The following is a 24,681-nucleotide window of genomic DNA, read 5'->3' on the forward strand; positions in this document are numbered from 1 at the left end:
TTATTATTATTTAAAAAAAATAAAAAAAATAAAATAATAATAATAATAATAATAATAATAATAATAATAAAAACAAAAATAAAAAAATAATAATTTTTTATAAAATTTAAAAAAAAAATTTTATTATTTTTTTTATTATTATTTTTTTATTTTTCCTTTTGTTTTTATTTTAATTTTATTTTTAATTTTTATTATTATTATTATTTTATTATTTTTGTTATTATTATTATTATTATTATTATTATTATTATTATTATTATTATTATTATTAATTTTTTTTAAAATTTTTTTTTAAAATAATAATAAAAATTAAAATTAAAAAAAAATTAATATTAATAATAAAAATAAAAAATAAAAACAAAAATAAAAAAAAATTTTAAAAGAAATTTTAAAAAATTTAATAATAATAATAAAAATTAAAAGTATAAAAAATATAAATTTTTTAATTTTTTTTTTTAATTTTTTTTAATTTTAATTTTAATTTTTATTTTTATTTTTATTTTTATTATTAATATTAATTTTTTTTAATTTTAATTTTTATTATTATTTTAAAAAAAATTAAAAAAAAATTAATAATAATAATAATAATAATAATAATAATAATAATAATAATAATAATAATAATAATAAAAAATAAAAAAATTAATAATAATAAAAATTAAAAATAAAATAAAAATAAAAACAAAAGTCAACGCCGGAAAGTTGACAAAAGTCACCGGAAACTGATTTAAGGTGTTTTTTTTAAAAAAAAGTCTCTTAAAAGGTGTTTTTTTACAAAAAAAATTATAAAAAGTGTTTCTTTACATAAAAGGGGTTTTAAAAGGTGTTTTTTTGCAAATTTTCCTTATTATTATTATTATTATTATTATTATTATTATTGTTATACTATTCCTATACTTTGGAGTTCATGTTAGAAACGGCTCTCGTCACTTGCCAAGTATTATCTAAGACTTTCAACATAAAGATTAGAACCTTCATGGAAACTGATTGTATTTTGTATTTTGTACATATTATACTATTCCATTGTTATACTATTTCAAGTTTGGTGTTTCGGGTTTGGAAAATCTGTTTTTTGGTTGTATTTTGTATATGTACTTGCTGTTATCATATCTTGAAGTGTTTTCATACCTTTTGAAAGGATTGTTTTCATACTTAGTAGTGTTCTATCTTTCTCTTATTTAATTAATTGTTTATTTACTTATTTACTTATTTTTATCTATTTGTTTATTTTGTGTTGATCTCTATTAGTGATCTAATTGTAACCTTTTATCTGAATCCGTAGTAGCTGAATATAGAGTTAGGAAGCAATTATGGTCACCTGAGGTCAGGCCCAAGAAGAGAGGGTCAGGGGGGGCAACGTAAGCAGGATCTAGAACTAAGAGTGGGGACTTAGAGCATAGGTGCCCTAGAAGCCAAATCATTGAGCTCGATGAGCAGTTGAGATGCGAGTTCTGGGATAACCTAGGAGACTTCATGAGAACTATCCCGGAAGATGAGAAAGTTTTCTTAGGAGGAGACTTTAACGGACATATAGGCAGAGATGCAGACAACTATAATTCGGTACATGGGGGGTTTGGTTTGGGGGCAAGGAATGAGAGTGGGGAGAATTTGCTGGAGTTTGCGCTAGCAAAAGAATTGGTTATAGCAAACTCGATTTTTAGAAAGAAAGATGAGCATTTGATCACATATAAGAGCGGCGGGTATGTATGCAACCCAAGTTGACTATTTCTTAGTGCGCAAGAGATCGGGCCTCATGCTTGGATTGTAAGGTGGTGTTGGGTATAGAGATGCCCACCCAGCACAGGCTTTTAGTACTGGTTTTCAGGATGAGGAAGAAAATCGTAGAGAAGAAGGTTGAGTCCAGGAGAAAGATCATGTGGGGGAGACTCAAAGGGGATATGGTCACAACCCTGTCAAGCAAGATAAGTTTATTGGGCTTTCCAAGTCGGTTAGAGGATGCGAATGAAATGTGGGTGAACATGGCAAAAACCATTAGAAAAGTGGCAAAAGAGACCTTGGGGGTGTCGTTGGGTAAACCAAAAGTGTTCAAAGAGTCGTGGTGGTGGAACAGTGAGGTGGAAAAGATGATAAAGGATAAAAACAAGAGATTTAAGGAACTTATGGCATGCACGGAAGAGAAGGATAGTATAGAAAAGAGAGTGAGCTATAAAGAAGCAAAACGGACGTCAAAGAAAGCAGTAATGGAGGCAAAAAAACTGTGGTTTTGAGGACTTGTATCGGAAACTTGATACCAAAGAGGGGGAGAAGCAGATTTTTAAGTTAGCAAGGACTAGGTCCAGGCAACGGTAAGACTTAAAGACAGTGAAATACATCAAGGATGAGGGAGGACGAGTTCTCTTGAGACAAGAGAACATTAAAACCAGATGGTTTCAGTATTTCTCTTAGCTACTCAACGAGTCTAGGGGGCCAAAGGAGGCGGAAAATCAAATTTCTGACATCTAAAGAGACGTATTTTTTACCACGCACACAAATAAATTGTTTTGGACTAAATTGACCCTATCGTTTGCTGGATGCAACTATAGAATCTTAATTTATAAATAAAGATACCTACACTTTCAAAATTATTAAACACTAACATGAACACATGCTAATTAATCTCATGTATCATCATCATACCCAATGTATCTCGTCAATAGAAAACGATGGACAGGGTCTGGGAAGGGAAGAACAGAGGTGACTTATACTCATAAAAGAGAGCGCGACCAAAGAGTGTCTCGACTTGAGATAGAATAGGATAAGATTCTGCAACTGATGGAATCGAGTGCGGTTGAAGCGAACTCCGCCAAGTCTGCATCTTATCACACACAAGTGTGACTCTTAGACATAAGATACATATAAATAGAATGCATATGATATAATAGAATAAAGTAAAAAAAATTAAAAATGAAAAATAAAACAATAATAATAATAGTAATAGCAACGAATTAAAGCTAGAGAACAAGAACACTGACAAGTAAGCGAAGGGAGAATCAATAGTCTAAAACATGGATAAGGTGCTCACCTACCCATATCCCTGGTCAGGTCCTCAGAGAGGTTTAATTCATGCAAGTCAACTTTTATTTGCTCATTCTAAGTTCTCCTGGGTTTTCCTCGACTCCTTTTATCCTCTACTATGATGCTCTCTATCCTCCTCACAGGGGCGTCGAAGTCTTTCTCTACACATGTCCAGACCACCTCAATCTATTTTCACACATTTTTTGCAGAAATAAGAGCAACCCTTGGTTTGTCTCTAAACTCTTGGTTTCTAATTCGATCCATCAATGTATGCCCGCACATGCACCTCAACGTACGCATTTTTGTAACTTCTATCATATGTTCAAAAATCTTCTTTACGGGCCAACATTCTGTCCTATATAGCAAAGCAGATCTGATTGCCACCCTGTAAAATTTACCTTTTAACTTATTGGGGAACTTCCTATCATATAACAGTATGATTGTTGCTCGCCACTTGAGGCGTAGTTCAAAAATTACAACATATACATTTCACTGAAGATTAGAGTCTTACATAGAATTGCTACATTTTTTTTTATGAGTCCCCCAAATTTTGTTATATTTTTATTTTGAAAATAACCCCACACCACTATTTTAAATATTTTGTTAATTGATAAAGTAATAAATGTAGTTGCGTTGTTGCTGATTCCATATATGGGCTGAGAAGTGAGAAGTATATATTAGCCTCCACATCCTCCACAACCACCGCCACAGCCAGCACCGCCACCATCACGACGACTTTCTGGATTCTGACCATCATCACCACACTGAAAAAGAAGCATAGATATAATTGAAATTGACATTACAATCAAACACAACACCTCTAACACACCATTAAAGCTTGGAAGCAACTGATCTACAATTATCTTCTCACCATGGACACAAGAACTTATAAGCCTCCTCATCATCTAGTATTTTTTTGTTTTTCTGTTTACTCAGAAGACATTTTTGGCTATATCCGGGCAAGATAATAGCAACAACTGAGGGGTATTTTTATGTAGGATATACTAGTATATGGTATATGTATTCTAACATTCAATTTATAGTTGTGATGTACTGTGGAACAACTCTTCTTCAGTAATTTCCATGTATATTCCACGTATTTGAATATATATATATATATATATATATATATATATATATATATATATATATATATATATATATATATATATATATATATATATATATATATATATATATATATATCCTCAATTCCACTATGGATCAAACGTTCATTCGCTTGACTTTTCTATTAAGAAGAGAATCTTCAAGGAAACTGTCCTTGATCAAATTTAAAATTAAGTAAGAATTTGGTTTAATGACTTTTCAAATTCCAACTAAGCAAAAAGTCAAGTCAAAATGACTTTTTTTTGATTTTCTTGTAGACCCTTTGAGTAGTTTATTGGTTGTGAAAACCAAAGGGAATAATGATTTTGGGTTGTACCAACTCTGAAACCAAGTGGATTTTATTTTTTGTCTCATGTTATTCCACTATATTTACTTTATAATATACCTAGACGGTAAAACATATACTTTAACTTAAACTTGTCTAGATAACGACTAAAACAAAGTTCTACTCGCCTACCTACTAAGAAAATTATGGGTTAGGCTAGACATAAAGATGGCCGGTGCAAATTAATTTTTGATAACTTTTCTTTTAGATTATAAGGTGACGACCAATAGAGAAAGGTTTAAGTAATTATTAAAACTATGATTTTTCTAGAAAAATAGTACGTGTTCTCTAACTGAGAATCTGAGAATTGAAGCTAGGTGAGAATGGAAACTATTTACTTAATCATAAATTAATTTTCCGTTGTCCCTTTCTCATTTTTTATATCTATAACGATTGAATTCTCATTATTCTATGTGTAAATAATTATGGTGAGTAGAGTAAAATATTTCATACTTATATTCAGTCACTATCCATCAAAACAACACTCACAATTGGCGCCTAAATAACAAAATGTGACTTATCTTTTATACTAATATAGATTGTGTTTTAATTAGTAATTAATAAATGGCAAATGTTATATGTAGCCCTAAGGGCTATATATAACCATTAATGCTAATAAGATTCTTTTATATTCCCCATATAAATCATGAGTAATTTTTTTTTTTAATATAAGAGCAATTTATTACTTTAATTTTGTAGTGAACTTGTCAAAGATTAATTATTTTACAAGGCTAATTTAATGAGTAATTTGTTGATCTATTAATAAACTTGTCAAAAATTCCATTGAAATTAGTCCATGTACATTTATTATAGGAATTTGCTAATTTTTATAGATAGCCCTTAGGGCTATGTATAACAAAGTCCTTAATAAATTTAACATTGCTTTTCAAGTCGTTGGGGTTTAAGCGTAGGTCACAAGTTAAGAGGCGATTATCATAGACTAAAGTAAATGAATATTTAATGGTTTCAAGTTTCAAACAAAATACAAACGCAACTCCGACGCTTCTCAAAGGCCAAAATTAAACCCTTCAAGTCTCAACTTCAGGTACGTCTATGAATATCATCCATTAATTCTTCTTTTCATTTAAATATTTCCATGTGAGACCAAATAAGTAGATTAATTAGGGGTTGTGGCAGAAGCTAACACCCCTAACTCTAACTCTAACTTTAACTCCGCCTGTGCTTTGAGTAAAGGCCCAATTTAAAAAGTAATGTACATAATAACAATTTCTTCTTTTATTCATGAATCCCACTAATTAAATTATAACAAATTTTAAAGTTGGATTAATTGTATCACCTAAAACGATATATTAAATTTGAAATTTATTATCAACTCACTGGCCTATGGAAACTATTTTTAATGTTTTATATTTTATTTTTTATTATATTTCTTAATTTACTCTTTATAACATCATTATTCTTTAATTAAACATCTTGAAAAATATTCAGCTTAACCTTTTTCTTCTCATTACTATGATGTATTGTAAGCATTAACAGCATGAAATGCACCTTTTCAAGTAAAAATGATATGTCATAAAAGATTTAATTAAACAAACTAATAACGGAATATTCTGAAGAGTGAGTTCTAAATCCAAATCTATAAAAGATCAAACAAAATATGAATTTTTTTTTTTTTTTTTTTGAATAAGTAATCCACTGAGTTTATTCAAAAAAAATAATTTATTCAATTTTGATATTGATATTGATACAATTATTGCTACATATGGGTATATGGGTAATTCTACTGACTTATATTTCAATCACTATTAAATGTTATCCACTGAATGAAATATAAATTTATTAAACTTTGATGTTAAATTGGAGATTTTTGACATTTGCTTCAAAATTATTTTCAGTTTGAGTTAAAAATATAAAGTTTTAAAAAGTTATCGATAATTTTTTATTTTTAAAATATATATTTTACATTTTGATCATTTTTTATTACTAATGAAAAACCACTATATGTGGCTCAAGTTATATAATTAAAATAATAAATACTTGAAACCGTAAGAATATAACGGTTTGCTGTAAACAAAGTTGTTAGAATTGAAATTCTACCTATTGTTGAAGGGATAGGATTGTAATAATCGGATTGTAGAATTGTGTAATTCTATAAATATATATATGCATTAATGTGCTTTCAAAATTGATTATCAATTTTTTTTTTTTAAGTTTTAAGGTGTAAATAAAAACTTATTTATACATAAGTGAAATTTGGATTATATGAAAATGTTAAGTTTTGAAAAAAAATACTTTTAATAATTATTTTTAAATTTCAAAAAAAACTTGAATTTTATACAGGTATTGATATAATTATTTTAAATATATATATTTATACATAAGTGAAATCTGAATTATATAAAAATTTTATAGGATTGAATTATCGATTGGATCATTTAATCGTAGAATCGTGTTTTGATCCTACCACCTAAATTCTTGAACTAAGTAGGATCGCACGATCCAACAAACTTTAAGATTCCACTACAATCTGAATTGGTCGTGTATTTTAAATTGTAGGATCGTAGAATCAAATATCAAAACCGCTATTCTAATAACCATCACTGCAAAAGCCAATTACTGTAAAATAATCTACATTGTCGTTGTATATTTAAATTATACATATAAATTTTGGTATCTGTAGCAACATTTTTGCATTTAAATTATTTCTGAACACTTTAGGTTGAAGCGTGGATAAATTTCGAGCCTAAGTTCATTAACAACACGTATTAGACCTAGGTTTTTTTAGATCAATTCAGGCTTTGCAATATCAGAATGTAGCCTACAATGTACCACTATTACTAAGGGTTGTGAATAATGCATTTGATAATTTAAGTCCTTAATGTTTAAGATTTGTGTTCATAACATTACAAGCATGCATGATTGAGGTCATGAAAAGCCAAGGAGGTATTGACTATCATATACCACATATGAACAAAACCAAAGCAGCTAGGGAAGGGACTTTACTTGACTATTTAAGTGTGGACAAAAAGTTAGTTGTTGAATCTCTTCAATATTTATTCACAAAAATCAGTTCAAAGACAATGAATCAATTGGTGAAAATAATAGGGTATCAAGGGGGTATTGAAGAAGGTCAAGTTAATGTCACTGACAATATAACCACCACAGCAAGCCAAATGAATAAACAATAGATCCAACAACAAGAATGAGCCACAACAGCAAGTACAACAGTAGATAAGAAGTTTTTCGGGAGCAACAATGATGAACAATACAACAACAAACAACCACAATGAACATCATTTTGGGAAGAACAGGAGCTGATCAAGCATAAAAGCAACAACGAACACCAACACAACAACTTTCAACATGAACAGCAAGCAACACAGAAAAACAACAACACAGAGAAGGAAACCACTTACCATGTGAACACAACAAATCATGCATTTTTTCGGAAAATTTTTGAGATCTTGAAAATGAGATGTTTCAGATATAAATAACAAGTATAAAAATTTTGATGTTGTTTAAAATGAAACATTTATACTCATGCTTACAAGAATGAAAAAAGTGGTTGTTTTTTTACAAAACCCTAAGAAATTTGTCATTTTTTTGTGAAATCATTGAGCAAAAAACAAACATATAAGTGCTTGAAGTCTTGGAAAACAATCCAAACCCCCTTTTTTATTCGTTTTTTAGTGGCAAGAAAATGCTCTCACTTAAAGATCATTGAGCATGTGAAAATCATGCATCGAAAAAACCCTAAAACAAAAAATCATCACCAGTCAAAATGCAACCACAAGAATAGAAACATACTTGAAAATGAACCAAGTTTGTCAAGCCAATCTTCATCCTCACAACCAGTGTTAGAAATAAAAGCATCAATAGAAGAATATTCACGATCAGGCCACAAATCAACCTCAAGAATGTAAATGGGTTCACCCTCAGAGTCTAGTTCTCTGCCCCACTTTGGATCTGTTTCAACTGAAGAGCATTATCATCATAGGAGTCAAAAAACTCATCGTCATTAAATTTAGGGTTTGCTAGAGGTGATTTGGGAATTTTGAGAGGGGAAACATTAGGCAAGTTAGGGTTCTTGAGAGGGGGGTACTAGGCGATTTAGGGTTCCTGAGAAGTGAGGTAATGGGAGATTTAGGGTTTTCCATGAAGATAGAGCAAGGTAAAACAAAAAAAATGCAACAAAGAGAAGAAGGAGAAGAAACAGAAACCAGAAAAACACGAAGAAGAAAATCAGAGACCCAGATCTAGGGTCTTAAGAAGGAGTTAACAATGGAGGAAACAATGGAGAGAGAAGAACATGAAGAATATAATGGAAGGGGATGGGCTGGGGTGGGTAGGGTTAGGGTTTAAATTGGAGGGAAGGATTAAGTAGTGTTTAGATTAGGTTGGTTTAATTGATTATTTAGGATAAAAGAGAGTAAATTAGTTGAATTTAATGAGGGCTTAAATGTAAATATGTTAAGTCAAGTAAGGGCATAAGGGTAAAAATTACATACCAAAAATAGAAATGGGACATTTAGGGTGACTTGAACCTAAATGAAAATGGGACACAAAAGCTGAATAGGAGGAAGTATTTAATAAAGTATGTGTTACTAAATACTTCTACATATTTAGAGTATATAACATATGTCGATGCTTTAACCATTAATTTAATTTTTGGTTTAATTAACTGAGAACCAAAAAGCATAATCCCTTTATTCACTACTATTGTCTCATTAATTGGTTTTAGCACGTTTGACAATAACTATTTCAATCATAAATATTTCTAATATTCCTTGAGTAAAAATTATAATATGTTGATATTAATAAAATTTATATTAAAATGAATTAAACAAAATGTCAGCCGATTGTATTTTAATCAATAAATTAAGAATAAAACACAAATTAAAATTGATATATAAATAGTATTAAAAAAACAAATAAGACAAAAAGTGACCGATTGCATTGAATCCTTGATCCTTCCATGATAAATACCGCCTTCCGCCTTCCATTTTTCTCAACCACACTCACACAAGTCACAAAAAACATTAAAAAATTACAACCAAAAGAAATGGGTTACTTTCTCCTGAAAGCCACCACCATAACCAGTATTCTCATACTCTTACTCCATGTTTTCCTACTTTCTTCCGCATTAGGTCAAGATGATGAATATTCCAGTCTCGTCTACCTTAGAGACGAGAATGGTGAACTCATGCTCAACGGTGGCACTTACTACCTGATTCGACGCATAAACCGTAAAGACGCAGGTGGTCTAACAGTAGTACCAAACACAAACACCCAAGGGTCATCCTGCCCTCTTTACATAACCCAAGAAAAAGACACAAATTCAAATGGTATTCCTGTTAAAATTTCTTCGCATATGAGCACAAAGTACCTTCCATATGGTACCACTGAATTTACTTTCGTTGGTTTGAACACAGAGTGCAATGAGCCACTAGTATGGCGGGTGCACAGTGATAGCGCAACCGGACATAACTATGTGGCGGTGGGTACTCCTGATTGGAGCAGATCAGCAAGTGCTTTTTTCATACTAACACCGTTTAATTATGTGGAGGCATACCAATATGAGATCAACTTTTGTGATCATGGATCAGTTTGTGGTCGTGCCAATTTACAAGGCGAGAACGCATATTTGTCTATAAATAATGGATTAAATGTTGTTTTTCGTTTCAGAAAGGTGGCCAATAATAATGAAACCCCAATGTTAAACACTGTGATTTAATTATATATATATGAGTTGTAATACCCACTAAGTAATAATTAAGTACTACTATCACTATGTGCCTATGTGGTGTTTGGAAATAACCGAGCCGCCCAGTGTTGGTTTGGATTCTATTATAATTATATAATAACTTATTAATTAATTAATTTCTCCATTGTCTTATATAATACTCCATGGCTTTAAAAACATTTTTAAGTTGAAGTAAGTTTGTTTAACCTATGAAATTTTTTTTAAGTTTTTCACTAAGAATTTATGTTCCTAAACAAGCTTGAAACTGAAAATAATAGCTTTTGATTATTTAAGTGCATAGAAAATAGAAAATACAGATCCAATTAACTAGATTAATCCCTAAGTTTGAAAGTTTAAAAAATGATATAAATATTTACGAGCAGTTTAATTGTAAGAATAGTAACAAAAATTTTAAATTGTGTGAATTATATTATAAAAGAAAAAAAGATGTGTAGATGTAAATTTAAAAAGTGATGAACCATTTAAGTGGGACAAATGACAAAGATGTAAATTGTAGAAAATTCAACGGAATGGTAGAATATTTTTATTTTTATAATTATGAATATTTAAAAAAAAAACATTATGTTAATTTTTTTTAATTAAAATTTAAAAGTTAGATCACCTTATAAAAATTCGTCAAATAAGATTTTAAGTCTTAGTTGTGAAATGTTCACCAAAATTCTAAACTATGATGAATAATGTTGTAAAATTTTTTTCTAATTCAAAAGTAAACATGGTATCAAAGCAAATTAGGTTAAATTGTATTGTACACAAATTGAGTAGATCAAATTATTTGATAAAATTAAAATTTATAATAGAAAAAATTAATATTATTATAACTTTTCACTCATCTACTATAGAAAATCTCATGTTTGCATTAATTTATAATAATTCAATTTTTTTTCCTTGGTTAGCTAACAACATAATTTTTTAGTTTATAATAATTTATTTTTGTTCTTAGTTAACTATTATTAGTATGCTGATAGCAAAGTAACAACAAAGATTAGTTTAATAAAAATAATTTAAAAATAAATTTTTATTCACAAGAATAAATAAAAAATTGAATTTTTAATATATCAATTTACCTTTTATAATATCTAAGTCGTAGAATAAAACAAAACAAAAAGATACTCGTGTCAAGTATTGTAGTACAACAATGTTTAATATTGTATTTCATATAATCCATATGTTCATCAAGAAACCCGTGAGGTATAGTACTACTATTAATATTATATTGTTATCTCATAATTGTGGACCCAAGGATTTATAGGCCATTCGTACTTTTATCGCATATCTTTCTTTTAAAAACTAGCCATGCGGAGAATTTTCATTTACACCTTTCTTCTTAGTATAATTTTTATTTTTGGACAATGATTTATAATTTTTTTAATCTCATTTATATATTTTAGTTTTTTTTTAATTTTATTCACACAATTTATTCTCTCTCTTCATTTATTACCACACTCTTAAGTATACACTAATTCATCTTTAATACAATTCAAAGAGAACGTCCTTTTTATCTAAAAGTGTACCTTCAATAATTTTTTGAGATTTATTCTCAATTTTTTCTACCTTTGAATATTTCTTATAGTATAATTCAATCTGAGATATTTAAAATTGGCATGTTGACATCCTTGTTTATGTAAAAATATTTTGATAACATTTTTTAAAATTCTTGATCATGTTGTGCTGACTTGAACCTAACACAATCGAACCTAAAGTAGCTAATCTAATCTAAAAAAGACATTTTATGAAAAGTTAAATTAGACATTTTATTTTAGACATTTGATCATGTTGTGTTGACTCAAAAATGGTTCGAACCAAAACCTATTAGCCCAATCTTTATGAAAAGTTAAATTAGACATTTTATTTTATAGAAATTGTCAATAATAATTCAACATTTGCTAAATCACTGAAAATAAACTCACCTATAATATATTCTTGATGAAATACACCTACCTATTAAGTTTGAAGAGCTAATTAGTTAAAAATAAGTGGGTTCATTTTCAATAATAATACCCAATAAAGTTTATGTATCATCAGCGGATTAAGAAAATGTTAAAATTATTATGGACAATTTTATCTTGATTTTAAAATGTGACAATATTTTGTTTACCTTAAATTTCTAAATTAAACTTTGTTTTACTAAAAATGCATTTATATTTTAAACTACATATTTTTTGTGAACTAGGTGGTGTATGTTTAATGATAATTTTTGCTAAGTTATATTATTATAAAAGTTACTCCCTCCGTTTCTAAAAAAACCTCTCATTTTCTAGTTTTGAATGTTTTATTTGTTGTTCTTAAGGAATCTTATCATTTACATCACAAATTTTGGACAAAAATAATCTTACTCATCTTCATTTTAATATTTTAATAATACAGATGATCCCCACATAGCTTTCACTAACTTTATTTTAATTATTTTTTATGGTCTCCATATGTTTCCTACTAACTTTATAAAAATATTTTTTTATTAGTTATAACTCTCATATTTTTTCCACTAATTTTCTTTTAATATTTTTTTAATATTTATGGTCTCCACTAAATTTATTATTCAAAAAAATAAAATATCTACTATTTAAAAGATTCTATTATTTTTAATTCTCGTAAACATTTCTGATGGGAACTTTATTAAGAAACGGAGAGATAATTTTATTTAGGTGAGCACCCAAAAAATCTGAAGTTGTTTACCATTCTTTATATAGTAAGGCTTATTATTTAGGTTCCAAAGCTGAAAGCACCAAGACCAAACCACAAAAATGGCTCCTCTTTTCTTCCAACTATCAACCATTACCCTATTCTTTTTCCTTCTTTCCAACACTATAGCCATCGACGATTCTCTCGTCCTTGACGTCGATGGCAATCCACTCGTAGCAGGATCACCCTACTACGTCCGAACCATGATATCAAAACTGGGTATGTCAGGTGGACTAGTGGTGGAATCCAAACCAAACCAACCCGAATGCCCTCAATATGCAGGATACTTAAGCGTAGGTTGGTACCAAGAATCACCTATTATGTTCTACCCTACTAACCCTTCCCACAAATACGTCCACGCTAATTCGAACTTCATCATCGTGTTCAATTCCACCTCTAGTGTTTGCCCACAAGGATCATGGAAAATCGAACCCGACGTTGACTCCGACAAAATGTTTATCTCTACCGGAGGCGATATTGGAAACCCAACAAGCGATAGTTTGTTTACTTTTGAAACAGTTAAACTTGGATACGCTCCAGACCTTTATATACTTAAACATTGTCCAAGCAATGAGATTGGTTGTAAGGTGATTGAGAGTATTGATTTTACGGATGACTACTATTTAGGGTGGTTAGGACTTGTACCTTCTTATGAACATACTTTTATTGGTTTCGCCTATAGTTTTCACAAAGCTTAAGTTTATCGCAACTTGTGCGTACGTGGATTTCAATAAAAAGATTCGTTTGAATTAATATGAAATTAACTATACTATCTTCGTATCAAAGATTCCTTCTTTTGAATGAAATCACAATTTTTACAAATTAAATAAAATCATCAAATATATTTTTTAATAGAGCTAATATAACATCTATTTCAAACTCAATGTAGCTCATATTTTACTCTCTTTGTAGAGGTGTGCAATAAGGAATACCACTTAAATTATGAATTAATATCTTTTAAAGGTTTATTAAGTAATTAGTTAAAAAATTTATTCAATTTCATTCGATCAATATCAAAGATATTTTAAAATTGTATTTGAGTAAGGTTCAAAATAGATCAATTTATATAGCTAGATAAATAACATTTATATGTAATTATCTTATATACGCAAAAGCCATAAAATTTTAATATATTCAACTTTTAGCAGTATTGCCATCATTACATTTACAATTATATATATATATATATATATATATATATATATATATATATATGTATATATATATATATATATATATATATATATATATATATATATATATATATATATATATATATATATATATATATATATATATATATAATATTGATATAATTTCCAAACACCAAAACCTTCAATATAGTGTTAGACATCAAGATATATTTAAAGTATTGATCGAAAATAAAATTAATTTTTACAATTAAATTGAAAATTTGAAGTTGTAAAATCATGTATATTATGTGCGCATATGGAGTATATATTTTAGGCTTATTAACTAGAAATATAAGAATTATTATTCTTCAAATTTGAAAGGTTATTCTGAAGAGATGTATACATGCACCATCTGTCCCAATTCCCAATTAGAATAAATCAAAAAGAAAAATAGTACTTCATCTGTTCTGAAATAATCGTTGCATAAGGATATTTGGCATTATTTATCACAGAAGTTTAATTTATATATTGCGGCTAACGTATAAGAAAAAATATAGTCAAGTGGGGTCTTGTTTAAATAGTCTAATCGCATACTTTCATAATATTAAGTTTTTATAATTTTTTTAAATGTGTGTAATTTATAATATAAATAATCAAAATAACACAATAAATTGCGTAAAAAGTCAAATGTAGCAAGTATAGTGAAACGGAGGAAGTAATTTTATGAAATGTATGGAACATTGTAAAAATATGTTGATATATTAAATAAAAAGAAAATAAATTACGTGGAAGATATTGAGTGAGGATTTAAATGTGTAGTCAAGTTTAAAAATGATGGTAGAGTCCATTTCTAAATAAAAATATCTTTTAAAATGAATTAGATTATTCAAAATGATTAATGCAAAATTAAGTAAGACAAGAGGAGTAGTATTTAAAATAACATTGGTAAGACCAACGTTTTTCAGAAAGTTAAAATTTTTATTGTAACTGTTTTAGTTTAAATGAAAAAAAATTTACACACATACATATACATATAAAACAACATTTTCTTAAGATATGTCACCACCACCTCAATCTTGATTTGTTCGCTCAATCCAAATATGGTTGGAAAAATCAGGAATAATACATTTTTTTTGTTTTTTCACAGTAATATCAATCTTAACTATATATAATATCAACTTCGGAGATTTTTCCTTAGAATATTCCTAATATGTTAAAAAATCAATCTATAGGAGATTATATGACAAAAAAAAATAGTAAATTTGTTAATAAACTAAAGTTAGTATTATTATAGGAAAAAAAACCTAAGTGGCTAAATTAGTGTTATTTATAGTTAATTAAAAGTTGATATTTTATTAGGGTTATTTTTTTAATATGTACTTTTGTATTTCCAATTATGGACAAACATAAATGGAGAAAAACTTTATTTAAATACTTTGTAGCATATGAGTATGTTTTCCCCTACAATTCTTGTATATAAGCATGCTCACGCCTATTTAAGAAATTGTTACAATTTTCATCTTAAGTTTCGTATCTTTTATTTTGCTATAATTTTTAAGAAATAGTTTTTATTATTTTTCTTTCCATTCTTATATTTCAACTCATCAACGTAATTTAAATGATCTCACCATATTATAATTTATGTGCAATAATATTTTATTGTTGCCATTTATGAGGGGCGACAGAAGTATGACTCACACTCTAGGAGTCCACACACACAAAAAAAAAAACATGTCAATTATATTTTGTCATTTAACAGGATATTTAAAGAAAAATTAAAATAACGAAAGCAATATGCAATTACCATTTTGGCGCGCTACAAACAAATAAAAGAGCTAGTATTGTACAAGATAAAGGGGTGTTTGGTTTCGGATGTTTATTTAGCTTTTTAGTTATTTTTGTCTTTTAGCTTATTGATTTATCAGAGTTAAAAAGTTATTTGATAATTGGCTTTTGAAGCAACCGAAAAGATGGGTTTATAAGTCAAATTGAAAAAGCTATTCTAACTAACTTTTTTTGTTGACTTTTGACTTGTTGGACAATTTTTTTTCTAATAAAAAGCCAACAACTAATGTTCAAATTTATCATATATCTCCACAAACAGCTAACTTAAAAACCAACAAAAACAATTAATATTTTCAGTTGGTCAAACAACCCAATTAAAAAGCCAAAAGCAAAAAACCAAAATTCAAAATAAACATATTCCTTTTAAAAAAATCTTCCCATATCAACTCAAAGTACCTTCCACTTGGCACCACATGACTACACTATTGTTGGTGTCAACACTTACTTTTTCTGCTTTATTATATTTGTTACATTTTGGGTTTTTTGTTATTGTTATTATTTATTTATTAATAAATATATATATATATATAAATTTTAAAAAATTAATATTATGAAAAGAGAGAGGACAACAAAAATCAAACTCATAATTTTATGTGAAAAAAATTACATACTACTTTTGAATATTTTAGTAGGACCAAAGTCTTCTCCAAAACTTTTGGTTCATATTTCATTGTCTTTTTTTTCATTTTAAAATATAAAAAACGTTTATAGCCCTTTAAAAAAATTATAAAAACTTTGTCATGGCCACCTCAAATTTGATTTGTACAACTGATAAATCGAAGTATATTTTAGAATACGTATAATTCCAATGGAGAAAACATAAAAGACAAAAACATACTTATTTATTTTGTAGCATGCTTATGAGTTATGAATTGGTTTTGTCCTATAATTCTTGCTGTATTATATATGACCATAAGTGTATGTGAGGCCACCGTGTTGAAACAAAAAACATGTCAAATTATATATTCTCCCATTTAATCTAAACAAACGATATTAAACAAAATTTAAAAGGAAGAAAGCAATATTACAACCACCAATTTATTCGACTAGATAATATGAGAGTTCTCTACCATTGTATTTCTACGATATAAAGAAATTATTTGGCAAATGACTTTAGATTAATTTCTTATTGATTTTTATCTTTTTTTACTTTTAATTTTTAGTTTTTTTATTGAATAAAAAGTTAAAAAATGTGTTAAACAGTGTAACAATCCGACTTACCGTTGACTGAGTAAACAGGGTCATCACTTGGTTCGTTTCCCAAAAAACTGAAATCACACTTTCAAAATTTGAGCAAAGGGGTCACAAGCTTTTTAACGTGACTAACTCAGTTAAATCTCAAAAAAAACATCAAAATAAATCACAAGATAATCATACAATTTTCAAGTCCAATATAACCAACACAACCAAATCTAATATACATTTATCCAAAGTCCGAATACAAATCTACAAATTCCTACGTGCTCAGCTCAATATACATCATTGGAACCTCTAATCAATATACATCCTTGGAACCTCTAATCACCTCCGCTAATCCATTATTCCCGACTGGTTCCGATCTGTAATCAACTAAAAATTGAAAACAACAGAAGGTCAGATTAAACTGAATGAGAAGTATTAATCCAAAACAACAAAAGATAATAACTCAAATCATAGGTTTAAAAGCAACATCAGTTCCCAAGATCTATGTGCGCACAGGGAGTCTAATTTGAGAGGTGCCCCATAGCTCTAAGACTATGTCGCTCTCGGGTGAAGCTAGTCAATATCTTAATGACAATTCGCTTCAAAACAGGGAGCAGGGAACAATGTTCCTCAACTCCGTCAATGACTAGCTCGCAAGCCCGATCCATTGACCACATTAAAATATCAACATAATGATTCAAAACAACATTTGTCTGAACAGTTTCCAATTCAAAAGAGCTTTAGTAAAAAGTTTATTTTCCAGAAATGTAGTTTGATCAGACCCTTTAAGGGACTGCTACTACTCACCAAAAGAACGCTTCAAGAAGCTAAGTTTGGTACTCCACGATCACTAGAAGGGCTCTTCGATAATGTCGCCTCCTGAAGCATAACAAATATAGCATCACAACAAAGCATACGATACTACAACTAGGTTCATATAACTCATTGCATCTCCTCCTATGACAGCATCTTAGTTCAAGCTTCTATTCTAATATATCTAATCATAAAAGAATTGTGCATGTTCGAACTCAAACCACAATAGGCCATCAAGGCGACATAGTCATGCTCTAAAATTCATTAATATTTTCTAAAGATTATCCACCTTTATAATTCTCTTTATTTTCCAATTAAACCCCAAAATGTACCTTTAACCCCAACATCGAAAATCCTCAAATAACCTAATAATCTCTTCAAGAATATAAAATTATTCAATTAATAACAACTAATATTTCACCTCACTATCAATGATTTCCAAGAGAATTTCTTAATTCATTCAAGAGCTTCAAGTCATCCATAACCTTACAATTAACAACATTTTCCACCAATTTCTCCACTTCAATGTTTATAACTTCATACTAGTTATCAAAGTCCATCAAATTAATCCACATTCCACAATTTACTACTAATTATCAATTGTCCATTTCTTTTAATTGAGCAACTTATACAATGAATCTCAAATGCTTAATTTCATGAGGTTTTTGATTGAAAAGAAATAATTTGGTAAGAGTACGACAATTGAATATAATCAAGAAATGGTAATCCAATTGCATATATCCGAAAGATGCGGTTAACAAGATCAAATAACAAAATTAACAAAAGACACTTGACTACCTTCTTGCCCTATACTGGAATCTGCCGAAAAGAGCGAGATGAAGAAGGCACGGTTCTTCGAAAATGCTCAAGAAGGTAGGGCGACATTCATGGTGCAGTTGTTGGGTTCAAAGAAATCAAATGAATTGAGAGGGAGAGAAGGGTTAGATCAAAATTTCATGAACAAAAATTATAGAATTGAAATTCAGAGAAAGAGGGAATCATACCTATTATTATTTTGTTCGTTATTTCCGAAAATTGAGGAACCAGATGGAACAAAGATAATTGTTGGCTTCGATTATTGTTGAAATTCTAAGTTAGAAGAATCATGAAAAGAGGATTTGTTCATGAACTGAAGGATTTATCAAGAAAAGAAGAAATTTCAACCCTAATTTCAAAGGACGTTGAAATAAGGAGGGAAAAAGCAGTGACAACAACAGCCATTGTTAAGGTTCGAAGGACTTTCAGTCCACCATTGTTGGATTTCGAAGGACTTTTAGTCGCCATTTTTGGGATTCGAAGGGAAGCTTCAAAGAATGAGGATTGGGGTTTAGCTGATGTTTGGGCTTGATGTCGTGAGAGGGAGGGAAAAATTTTGGGTATTTAATCAAAATAAAAGAAAAGGAAAAAGAGGAGAGAAATTAAATTGAGAATGTTTCATGTCATGTGTATTTAAGATCATTCTCGCACTGATAATTCTCTTAAACTTACTCGTCTTAAAATATTAATTTCCCGAATGTTACATTGTAGCAGTCCCTTAAAGGGTCTGATCAAACTACATTTCTTGAAAATAAACTTTTTACTAAAGTTCTTTTGAATTAGAAACTGTTAAGACAAATGTTGTTGTGAATGATTATGCTGATATTATGATATGGTCAATGGATCGGGCTTGCGAGCTGGTCATTGACGGAGTTGAGGAACATTGTTCCCTACTCCCTGTTTTGAAGTGAATTGTCATTCAGATATTGACTAGCTTCACCCGAGATCGACATAGTCTTAGAGCTATGGGGCACCTCTCAAACTAGACTCCATGTGCGCACATAGATCTTGGGAACTGATGTTGTTTTTAAACCTATGATTTGAGTTATTATCATTTGTTGTTTTGGATTGTTACTTCTCATTCAGTTTAATCTGACCTTATGTTGTTTCGAACTTTTAGTTGATTACAGATCGGAACCAGTCGGGAATAATGGATTAGCAGAGGTGATTAGAGGTTCCAAGGTTATATATTGAGCTGAGCACATAGGAATTTATAGATTAGTATTAGGACTTTGGATAAATGTATATTAGATTTGGTTGTGTTGGTTATATTGGACTTGTAGAAAATTGTATGATTATCTTGTGATTTAGGTAGATGTTTGTTTTGAGATTTAGCTGAATTAGTCACGTTAAAGAGCTTGTGACCCCTTTGCTCAAACTTTGATGACCATATTTATTCAGTCAACGGTAAGTCGAGTTGTTACAAACAGTATCGACCCTAATATTTTATGGGCCCTAGGCCAAATGAAAAAAATGAACCCCTTCCTATAAACTCTTGACTAAGATTTTTTTTTTCATTTCAGATAAAATATTTTTGAGGCAACATATTTATATAAATTAAGTTAAATCAAAAGTTGATATCATAATCGTAAATTCGTAATTAAAAAATAAAAAATGAAACAATAACATCTTTATTTTTCTTAATCATCTTGTTGACGAATTTATAATTTTATAATTCAATAAAATGACACCAATTCAATTTCATAATGTCATCCATATCTCATGCTACTCTTTATTTTTCTTGATCTTGTTGACCAATTTATAAAAAAAGAACCTTTTACCATCAAAGAATTTGAAAACCTTATTAATAATCGATTTTATCTCTTGATCCTTGTAAAATGCAAATCTTGTTTATATATTCAGTATTACTAAAAGAAAATTTTCCGCATAATTTTATCAAAATTTTATATTAAATCTTTGTATTCATAATTAGAAAGAAACCTAGAAAATAGTCAAAAATAAAAATTTGATTCGAATTCCTAATCTATAATCGGTAATATTAATACCTGTAAGAGGCATCAAGTAAACTGCAGCACTACCAACAACCACCACTAGTGCCCAAAACAGCAAAAGTCCGACATTTTTGTTCTTTTCTTACCAAATATTGGAAGAAAATCAAATTGTTTGTTCTCTTTATTTAGAAATTAGATTAAAGAAACTAACTTTTGAATAAACGACTTGCAAATGAAAAATAAATCGATTTAAATTGAAGAACAAAAAAGCAATGTCAAAGTGAGAAGGCGAGGACTCAGAGACGTACGGAAAGAAGAACGAAGAATTAAGATTTGTGAACTGATGAAATTAATTTGGGGAATTGAGAGTAACATTGAAATTGATTTGGGAAATCGATAAAATTAAATTGGGTAATTAATATTTTGGGAAAATGTCTTATTTGGGAGAATAAAATTGAAAGTCTATTTTAGGGTAATTGAAAATGTCTCTTAAATATTTTAATTTTTTTCCTTTTTATTTATCAAAATAATGATCCCTTTCATTAAACCATATTTCTAAACATTTTGTTGGCCCATTTGGCCTACCCTTAGGATCAACCTTGGTGTTAAATAATAGCTTTTGAGTCATAATAAAAGTTGTTTTTTTAAGTAAAAACAAAAAGCATTATCAATAGCTTTTTAATTAGGTTTCTTGCTAGTCGACTCACGTTATCTTTAATAAATAACCAATAATTATTTTTTTTCCCAACTTTACCATTACAACTAACATAAACAATTGACTTTACAATTCCAGCTAGTCAATGCTCGTTACCAATAACTTTAGTCAATAACCACTTGTCTAATAATTGTCTCAAAATTTAATTAATAGGAGTAGATATTTAAATTTAGAATTTTATTTTTACATTAAACTCCTACATAAGATTTTGATCAATAGAAATCGATTTGCAATTTGAATAAGATTACTCTATGTTGGTATTATCACATAAGTAATATAAATAATAGGTGTAAACAATTATTTAAGGCTTTGTTTTTGCATTTACTAACAGCATAAAAGATAAGTGTTGTAACTTGTATAGACTTAATTCACAACAAATTAATTATTGTGTACAATTTCATTTAAAGAGTATAATTAAAAAACTAAGTATAAATAGTAAATTTTACTCTCTCTATTTTAATTTGTGTTTCCCATTTACTTTTCTTGCAGGTTTCAATATAAACTTAAAAGTCAAATAATTTTAAGGAAAGACTGTATATATCAAAGAATCCTGTATTTAATTTATATAATTTAATATTATTTTTGCTTTGAAAACGTAAACATTTAATTAAATTTAATTATTTTAATAGTTATTCTTTCTTGGGAAGCTAAACTCATTATATAAAACATTAATTGTTTTTTAATTTCTAGATTATATTTTCTTAAAAATTTAAAATAATTAATAATAAAGAGAGTTTGTTAATTTTTTTTATAGCCCTAAGGGCTGTTAATATCATTACCCTAATTTTAATTAAGTTGATATTTAGAAAGTATATATAAGACGAATTTATTAAGATCTCACATAAATATGTTTTTTCATATAAATCGATAAAAAATCATAATCAAATTATGATACTAAAATTCGTAAATTTTATTTGAGAAAAACTTATGAAAACAAAGGGTGTAACAATAAAGGTGTAAAGTATTTAATATTAAATAGCATCGATCATCAAAATTAATGAACTCTAACGAAATTAGTTATGATTGATAAATATGAGTTATGACACCAGAAATTTGATAATCTTGGGAAAAATATAAATAATTTAACTAGCAATAATACTACATCATAAAAAATAAAAAAAATAAATAAATTTGAAAACGTAATATTAATTGGAAGAGGATTTCCTTTATTTAATCATACGTAATAGGCCGGTAGACAGATATTAAAATTACAAGTAATTAAGAAGCAAACGAAAATTAAATGACAGAGTTGAAGAGTGAGGATGATTGATTGAAGGCTTTTCTAAAAAGAAAAGCAACATCTATAGCTCTATCGATGCCCATAAGTCCATTTTGGCCTAGAAAACTCGCACGACCACAAACGGATCGATCACAAAAGTTGATCTCGTATAGGGATGACTCCACATAATTAAATGGTATTAGAATGAAGAAAGCACTGGGTATGTTGGACTGATTAGTACCCGCGGCCACATAGTTATGCCCGGTTGCACTATCGGTGTGCAGCCGCCATACTAGTGGTTCGGTACACTCGGTGTTGACTCCCACGAAAGTGAAGTCAGTGGTACCAAATGGAAGGTACTTTGAGTTGATATGCGAAGAGACTATTTTAACAGGGATTCCATTTGAATTTGCGTCTTTCTCTTGGGTTATGTAAAGTGGGCAGGCTGATCCTTGGCCTAATTGGGTGTTTGTGTTTGGTACCACAGTTAAACCACCAGCGTCCTTGCGGTTAATACGTCGAACGATGTAGTAAGTGCCACCGTTGAGCATGCGTTCACCATTTTCGTCTCTAAGGTAGGCCATGGAAGTATCTTCTTCATCTGTCGAAGTTGCAGTGACGTGGAAAACATGGAGTAGGAGAAACGTAGCTATGACTATGGCACTCACTTGGAACAGAAAGGGAGTCGTCATTTCTTGGGGTTTGTGGGTGTTTTTTTTTTTTTTTCTAATGTTGTGTGGGCCGTGTGCGTGAGAAAATAGAAGGCCAAGGATATGGTATATATTATGCAACGGGTGTTGTTGTTTTAGAAATGAGCTTCGACAATTCAAAGTAATTAATAAACGGACTTAAACGAGGCTTATGCCTAAATAAAATCAATTGACAATAATGAGTTTACTTTACGTTTTAAGTTTATAATATGAGTAATATGTTCAAATTATTTTTTATGAGTTTATTTTATCATGAGATGGATTCATTATGTAATTACTTAATTTTTCTAAGGAAAAATTACCTTGAATAATACGAACTTTCACTGATTTTCCTACAATAACACGAATTTTCAATTAACCATGAATAATACGAACTTTAACACATATTCCCCGCTGGCATACCATTTTACCTGTTACCGGTAAACTTACTCATTCCTTTTAAATTTTTATTTTTTGCTGATAAAACAAAGTAAAGCAAACAGAAGCAGAGCAGTCCTTCTCCCTCACGCAGCCATTTCTTCTTCAATCATCTTCCTCAAGCTCATGATTTTCATTGATTCTTCTCTCTCTCGTTCTCACGCATCAACTACAAAGATATCATCTCATTCATGGTTAGTTAATTCTTCTTAATTGCAATTTAAATCCCTAAATTTTGTTTAAATCCCAAAAATTTGAACAGATTGTTCTTTTATTAGAGCAAGAAACAACTTCAAATAGAGACTCACATGTGATAAATTTGAACAAAAGCCCACATCAAAGCTATGCAAACATTCAAATAAACCAATTTCAATAAACCTTGCATCTCTACCTCTGCAATACACAACCAATTTAGACAGAGTCTATATGGCTTCCAAATGGCTTAGCTAGAAGACAATCGATCATAAGATTTATATATTCAAACATACAACCAGAAATCTATTTGATCTGTAGAAACTTGTTGAGGTGAGTGTCACCGGCATCCAGTGATAGGAATATAGAATACTCTACAACTCGAAGATCATACCAAATTAACAGCCAATATATATTAACCATAAAATGTAAATAAAAAAAATATGCAACACTCATATGTCAAACATTTAATTCACCTGATTGTAATTAACAGATCTGCAAAGAACATGCTTTAGCAGATTAGTGAAACATTCATAAGCCTCAACAACCATACAATCTAAAAAAAACATACCTTCGTAGCATAAGATTTGCGAAACCATAGTGATAAATAGTAGCAATGTGGCTTCCAATTGGAAGAAGAAAGTGAGCAAAAGATGAAATTGGAAGAGGAAAGTGAGCAAAAGATGAAGAAGAGGCTGCTGAAAAAAGGCTGTCTAAATACCCATTAAAAATGATGAAGAAATGGGGAATTTACCGTTTCTCCAGGTAAAGAACCAGTCAGGTATACGAGCGGGAAATATGTATCAAAGTTCGTA

The 24,681-nt window shown here is 29.2% G+C and overlaps 2 protein-coding genes and 1 long non-coding RNA gene across 3 annotated transcripts; 1 reads left to right on the forward strand and 2 right to left on the reverse strand.

The window, feature by feature from the left end:
* Positions 1-12,916: 12,916 nt before the first annotated feature.
* Positions 12,917-13,690, forward strand: LOC130813167 (miraculin-like). Its single transcript, XM_057678927.1, has one exon. It carries the CDS (start codon positions 12,935-12,937, stop codon positions 13,568-13,570), a length of 636 nt encoding a protein of 211 aa, XP_057534910.1. The 5' UTR covers positions 12,917-12,934; the 3' UTR covers positions 13,571-13,690.
* Positions 13,691-17,224: 3,534 nt separating this feature from the next.
* On the reverse strand, positions 17,225-19,175 carry LOC130813554 (uncharacterized). Its single transcript, XR_009042218.1, has 3 exons — positions 18,644-19,175; positions 17,840-17,911; positions 17,225-17,419 (listed from the first exon to the last, which is right to left on the reverse strand). It is a non-coding gene; the product is annotated as an uncharacterized LOC130813554 (long non-coding RNA).
* A 3,298-nt stretch (positions 19,176-22,473) lies between these two features.
* Positions 22,474-24,122, reverse strand: LOC130813901 (endogenous alpha-amylase/subtilisin inhibitor-like). The gene is made up of 2 exons (XM_057679809.1): positions 23,983-24,122; positions 22,474-23,843 (listed from the first exon to the last, which is right to left on the reverse strand). Exon 2 carries the CDS (start codon positions 23,237-23,239, stop codon positions 22,565-22,567), a length of 675 nt encoding a protein of 224 aa, XP_057535792.1. The 5' UTR covers positions 23,240-23,843; positions 23,983-24,122; the 3' UTR covers positions 22,474-22,564.
* Between the last annotated feature and the right edge of the window lie 559 nt (positions 24,123-24,681).

Source organism: Amaranthus tricolor, chromosome 5 (genome assembly GCF_026212465.1).
Source record: "Amaranthus tricolor cultivar Red isolate AtriRed21 chromosome 5, ASM2621246v1, whole genome shotgun sequence".
Taxonomy (NCBI): domain Eukaryota; kingdom Viridiplantae; phylum Streptophyta; class Magnoliopsida; order Caryophyllales; family Amaranthaceae; genus Amaranthus; species Amaranthus tricolor.

Excerpts from the sequence above, each read along its gene's own strand:
- LOC130813167 (XM_057678927.1), top strand. The coding sequence starts at position 12,935 with ATGGCTCCTCTTTTCTTCCAACTATCAACCATTACCCTATTCTTTTTC.
- LOC130813901 (XM_057679809.1), bottom strand. The coding sequence starts at position 23,239 with ATGACGACTCCCTTTCTGTTCCAAGTGAGTGCCATAGTCATAGCTACG.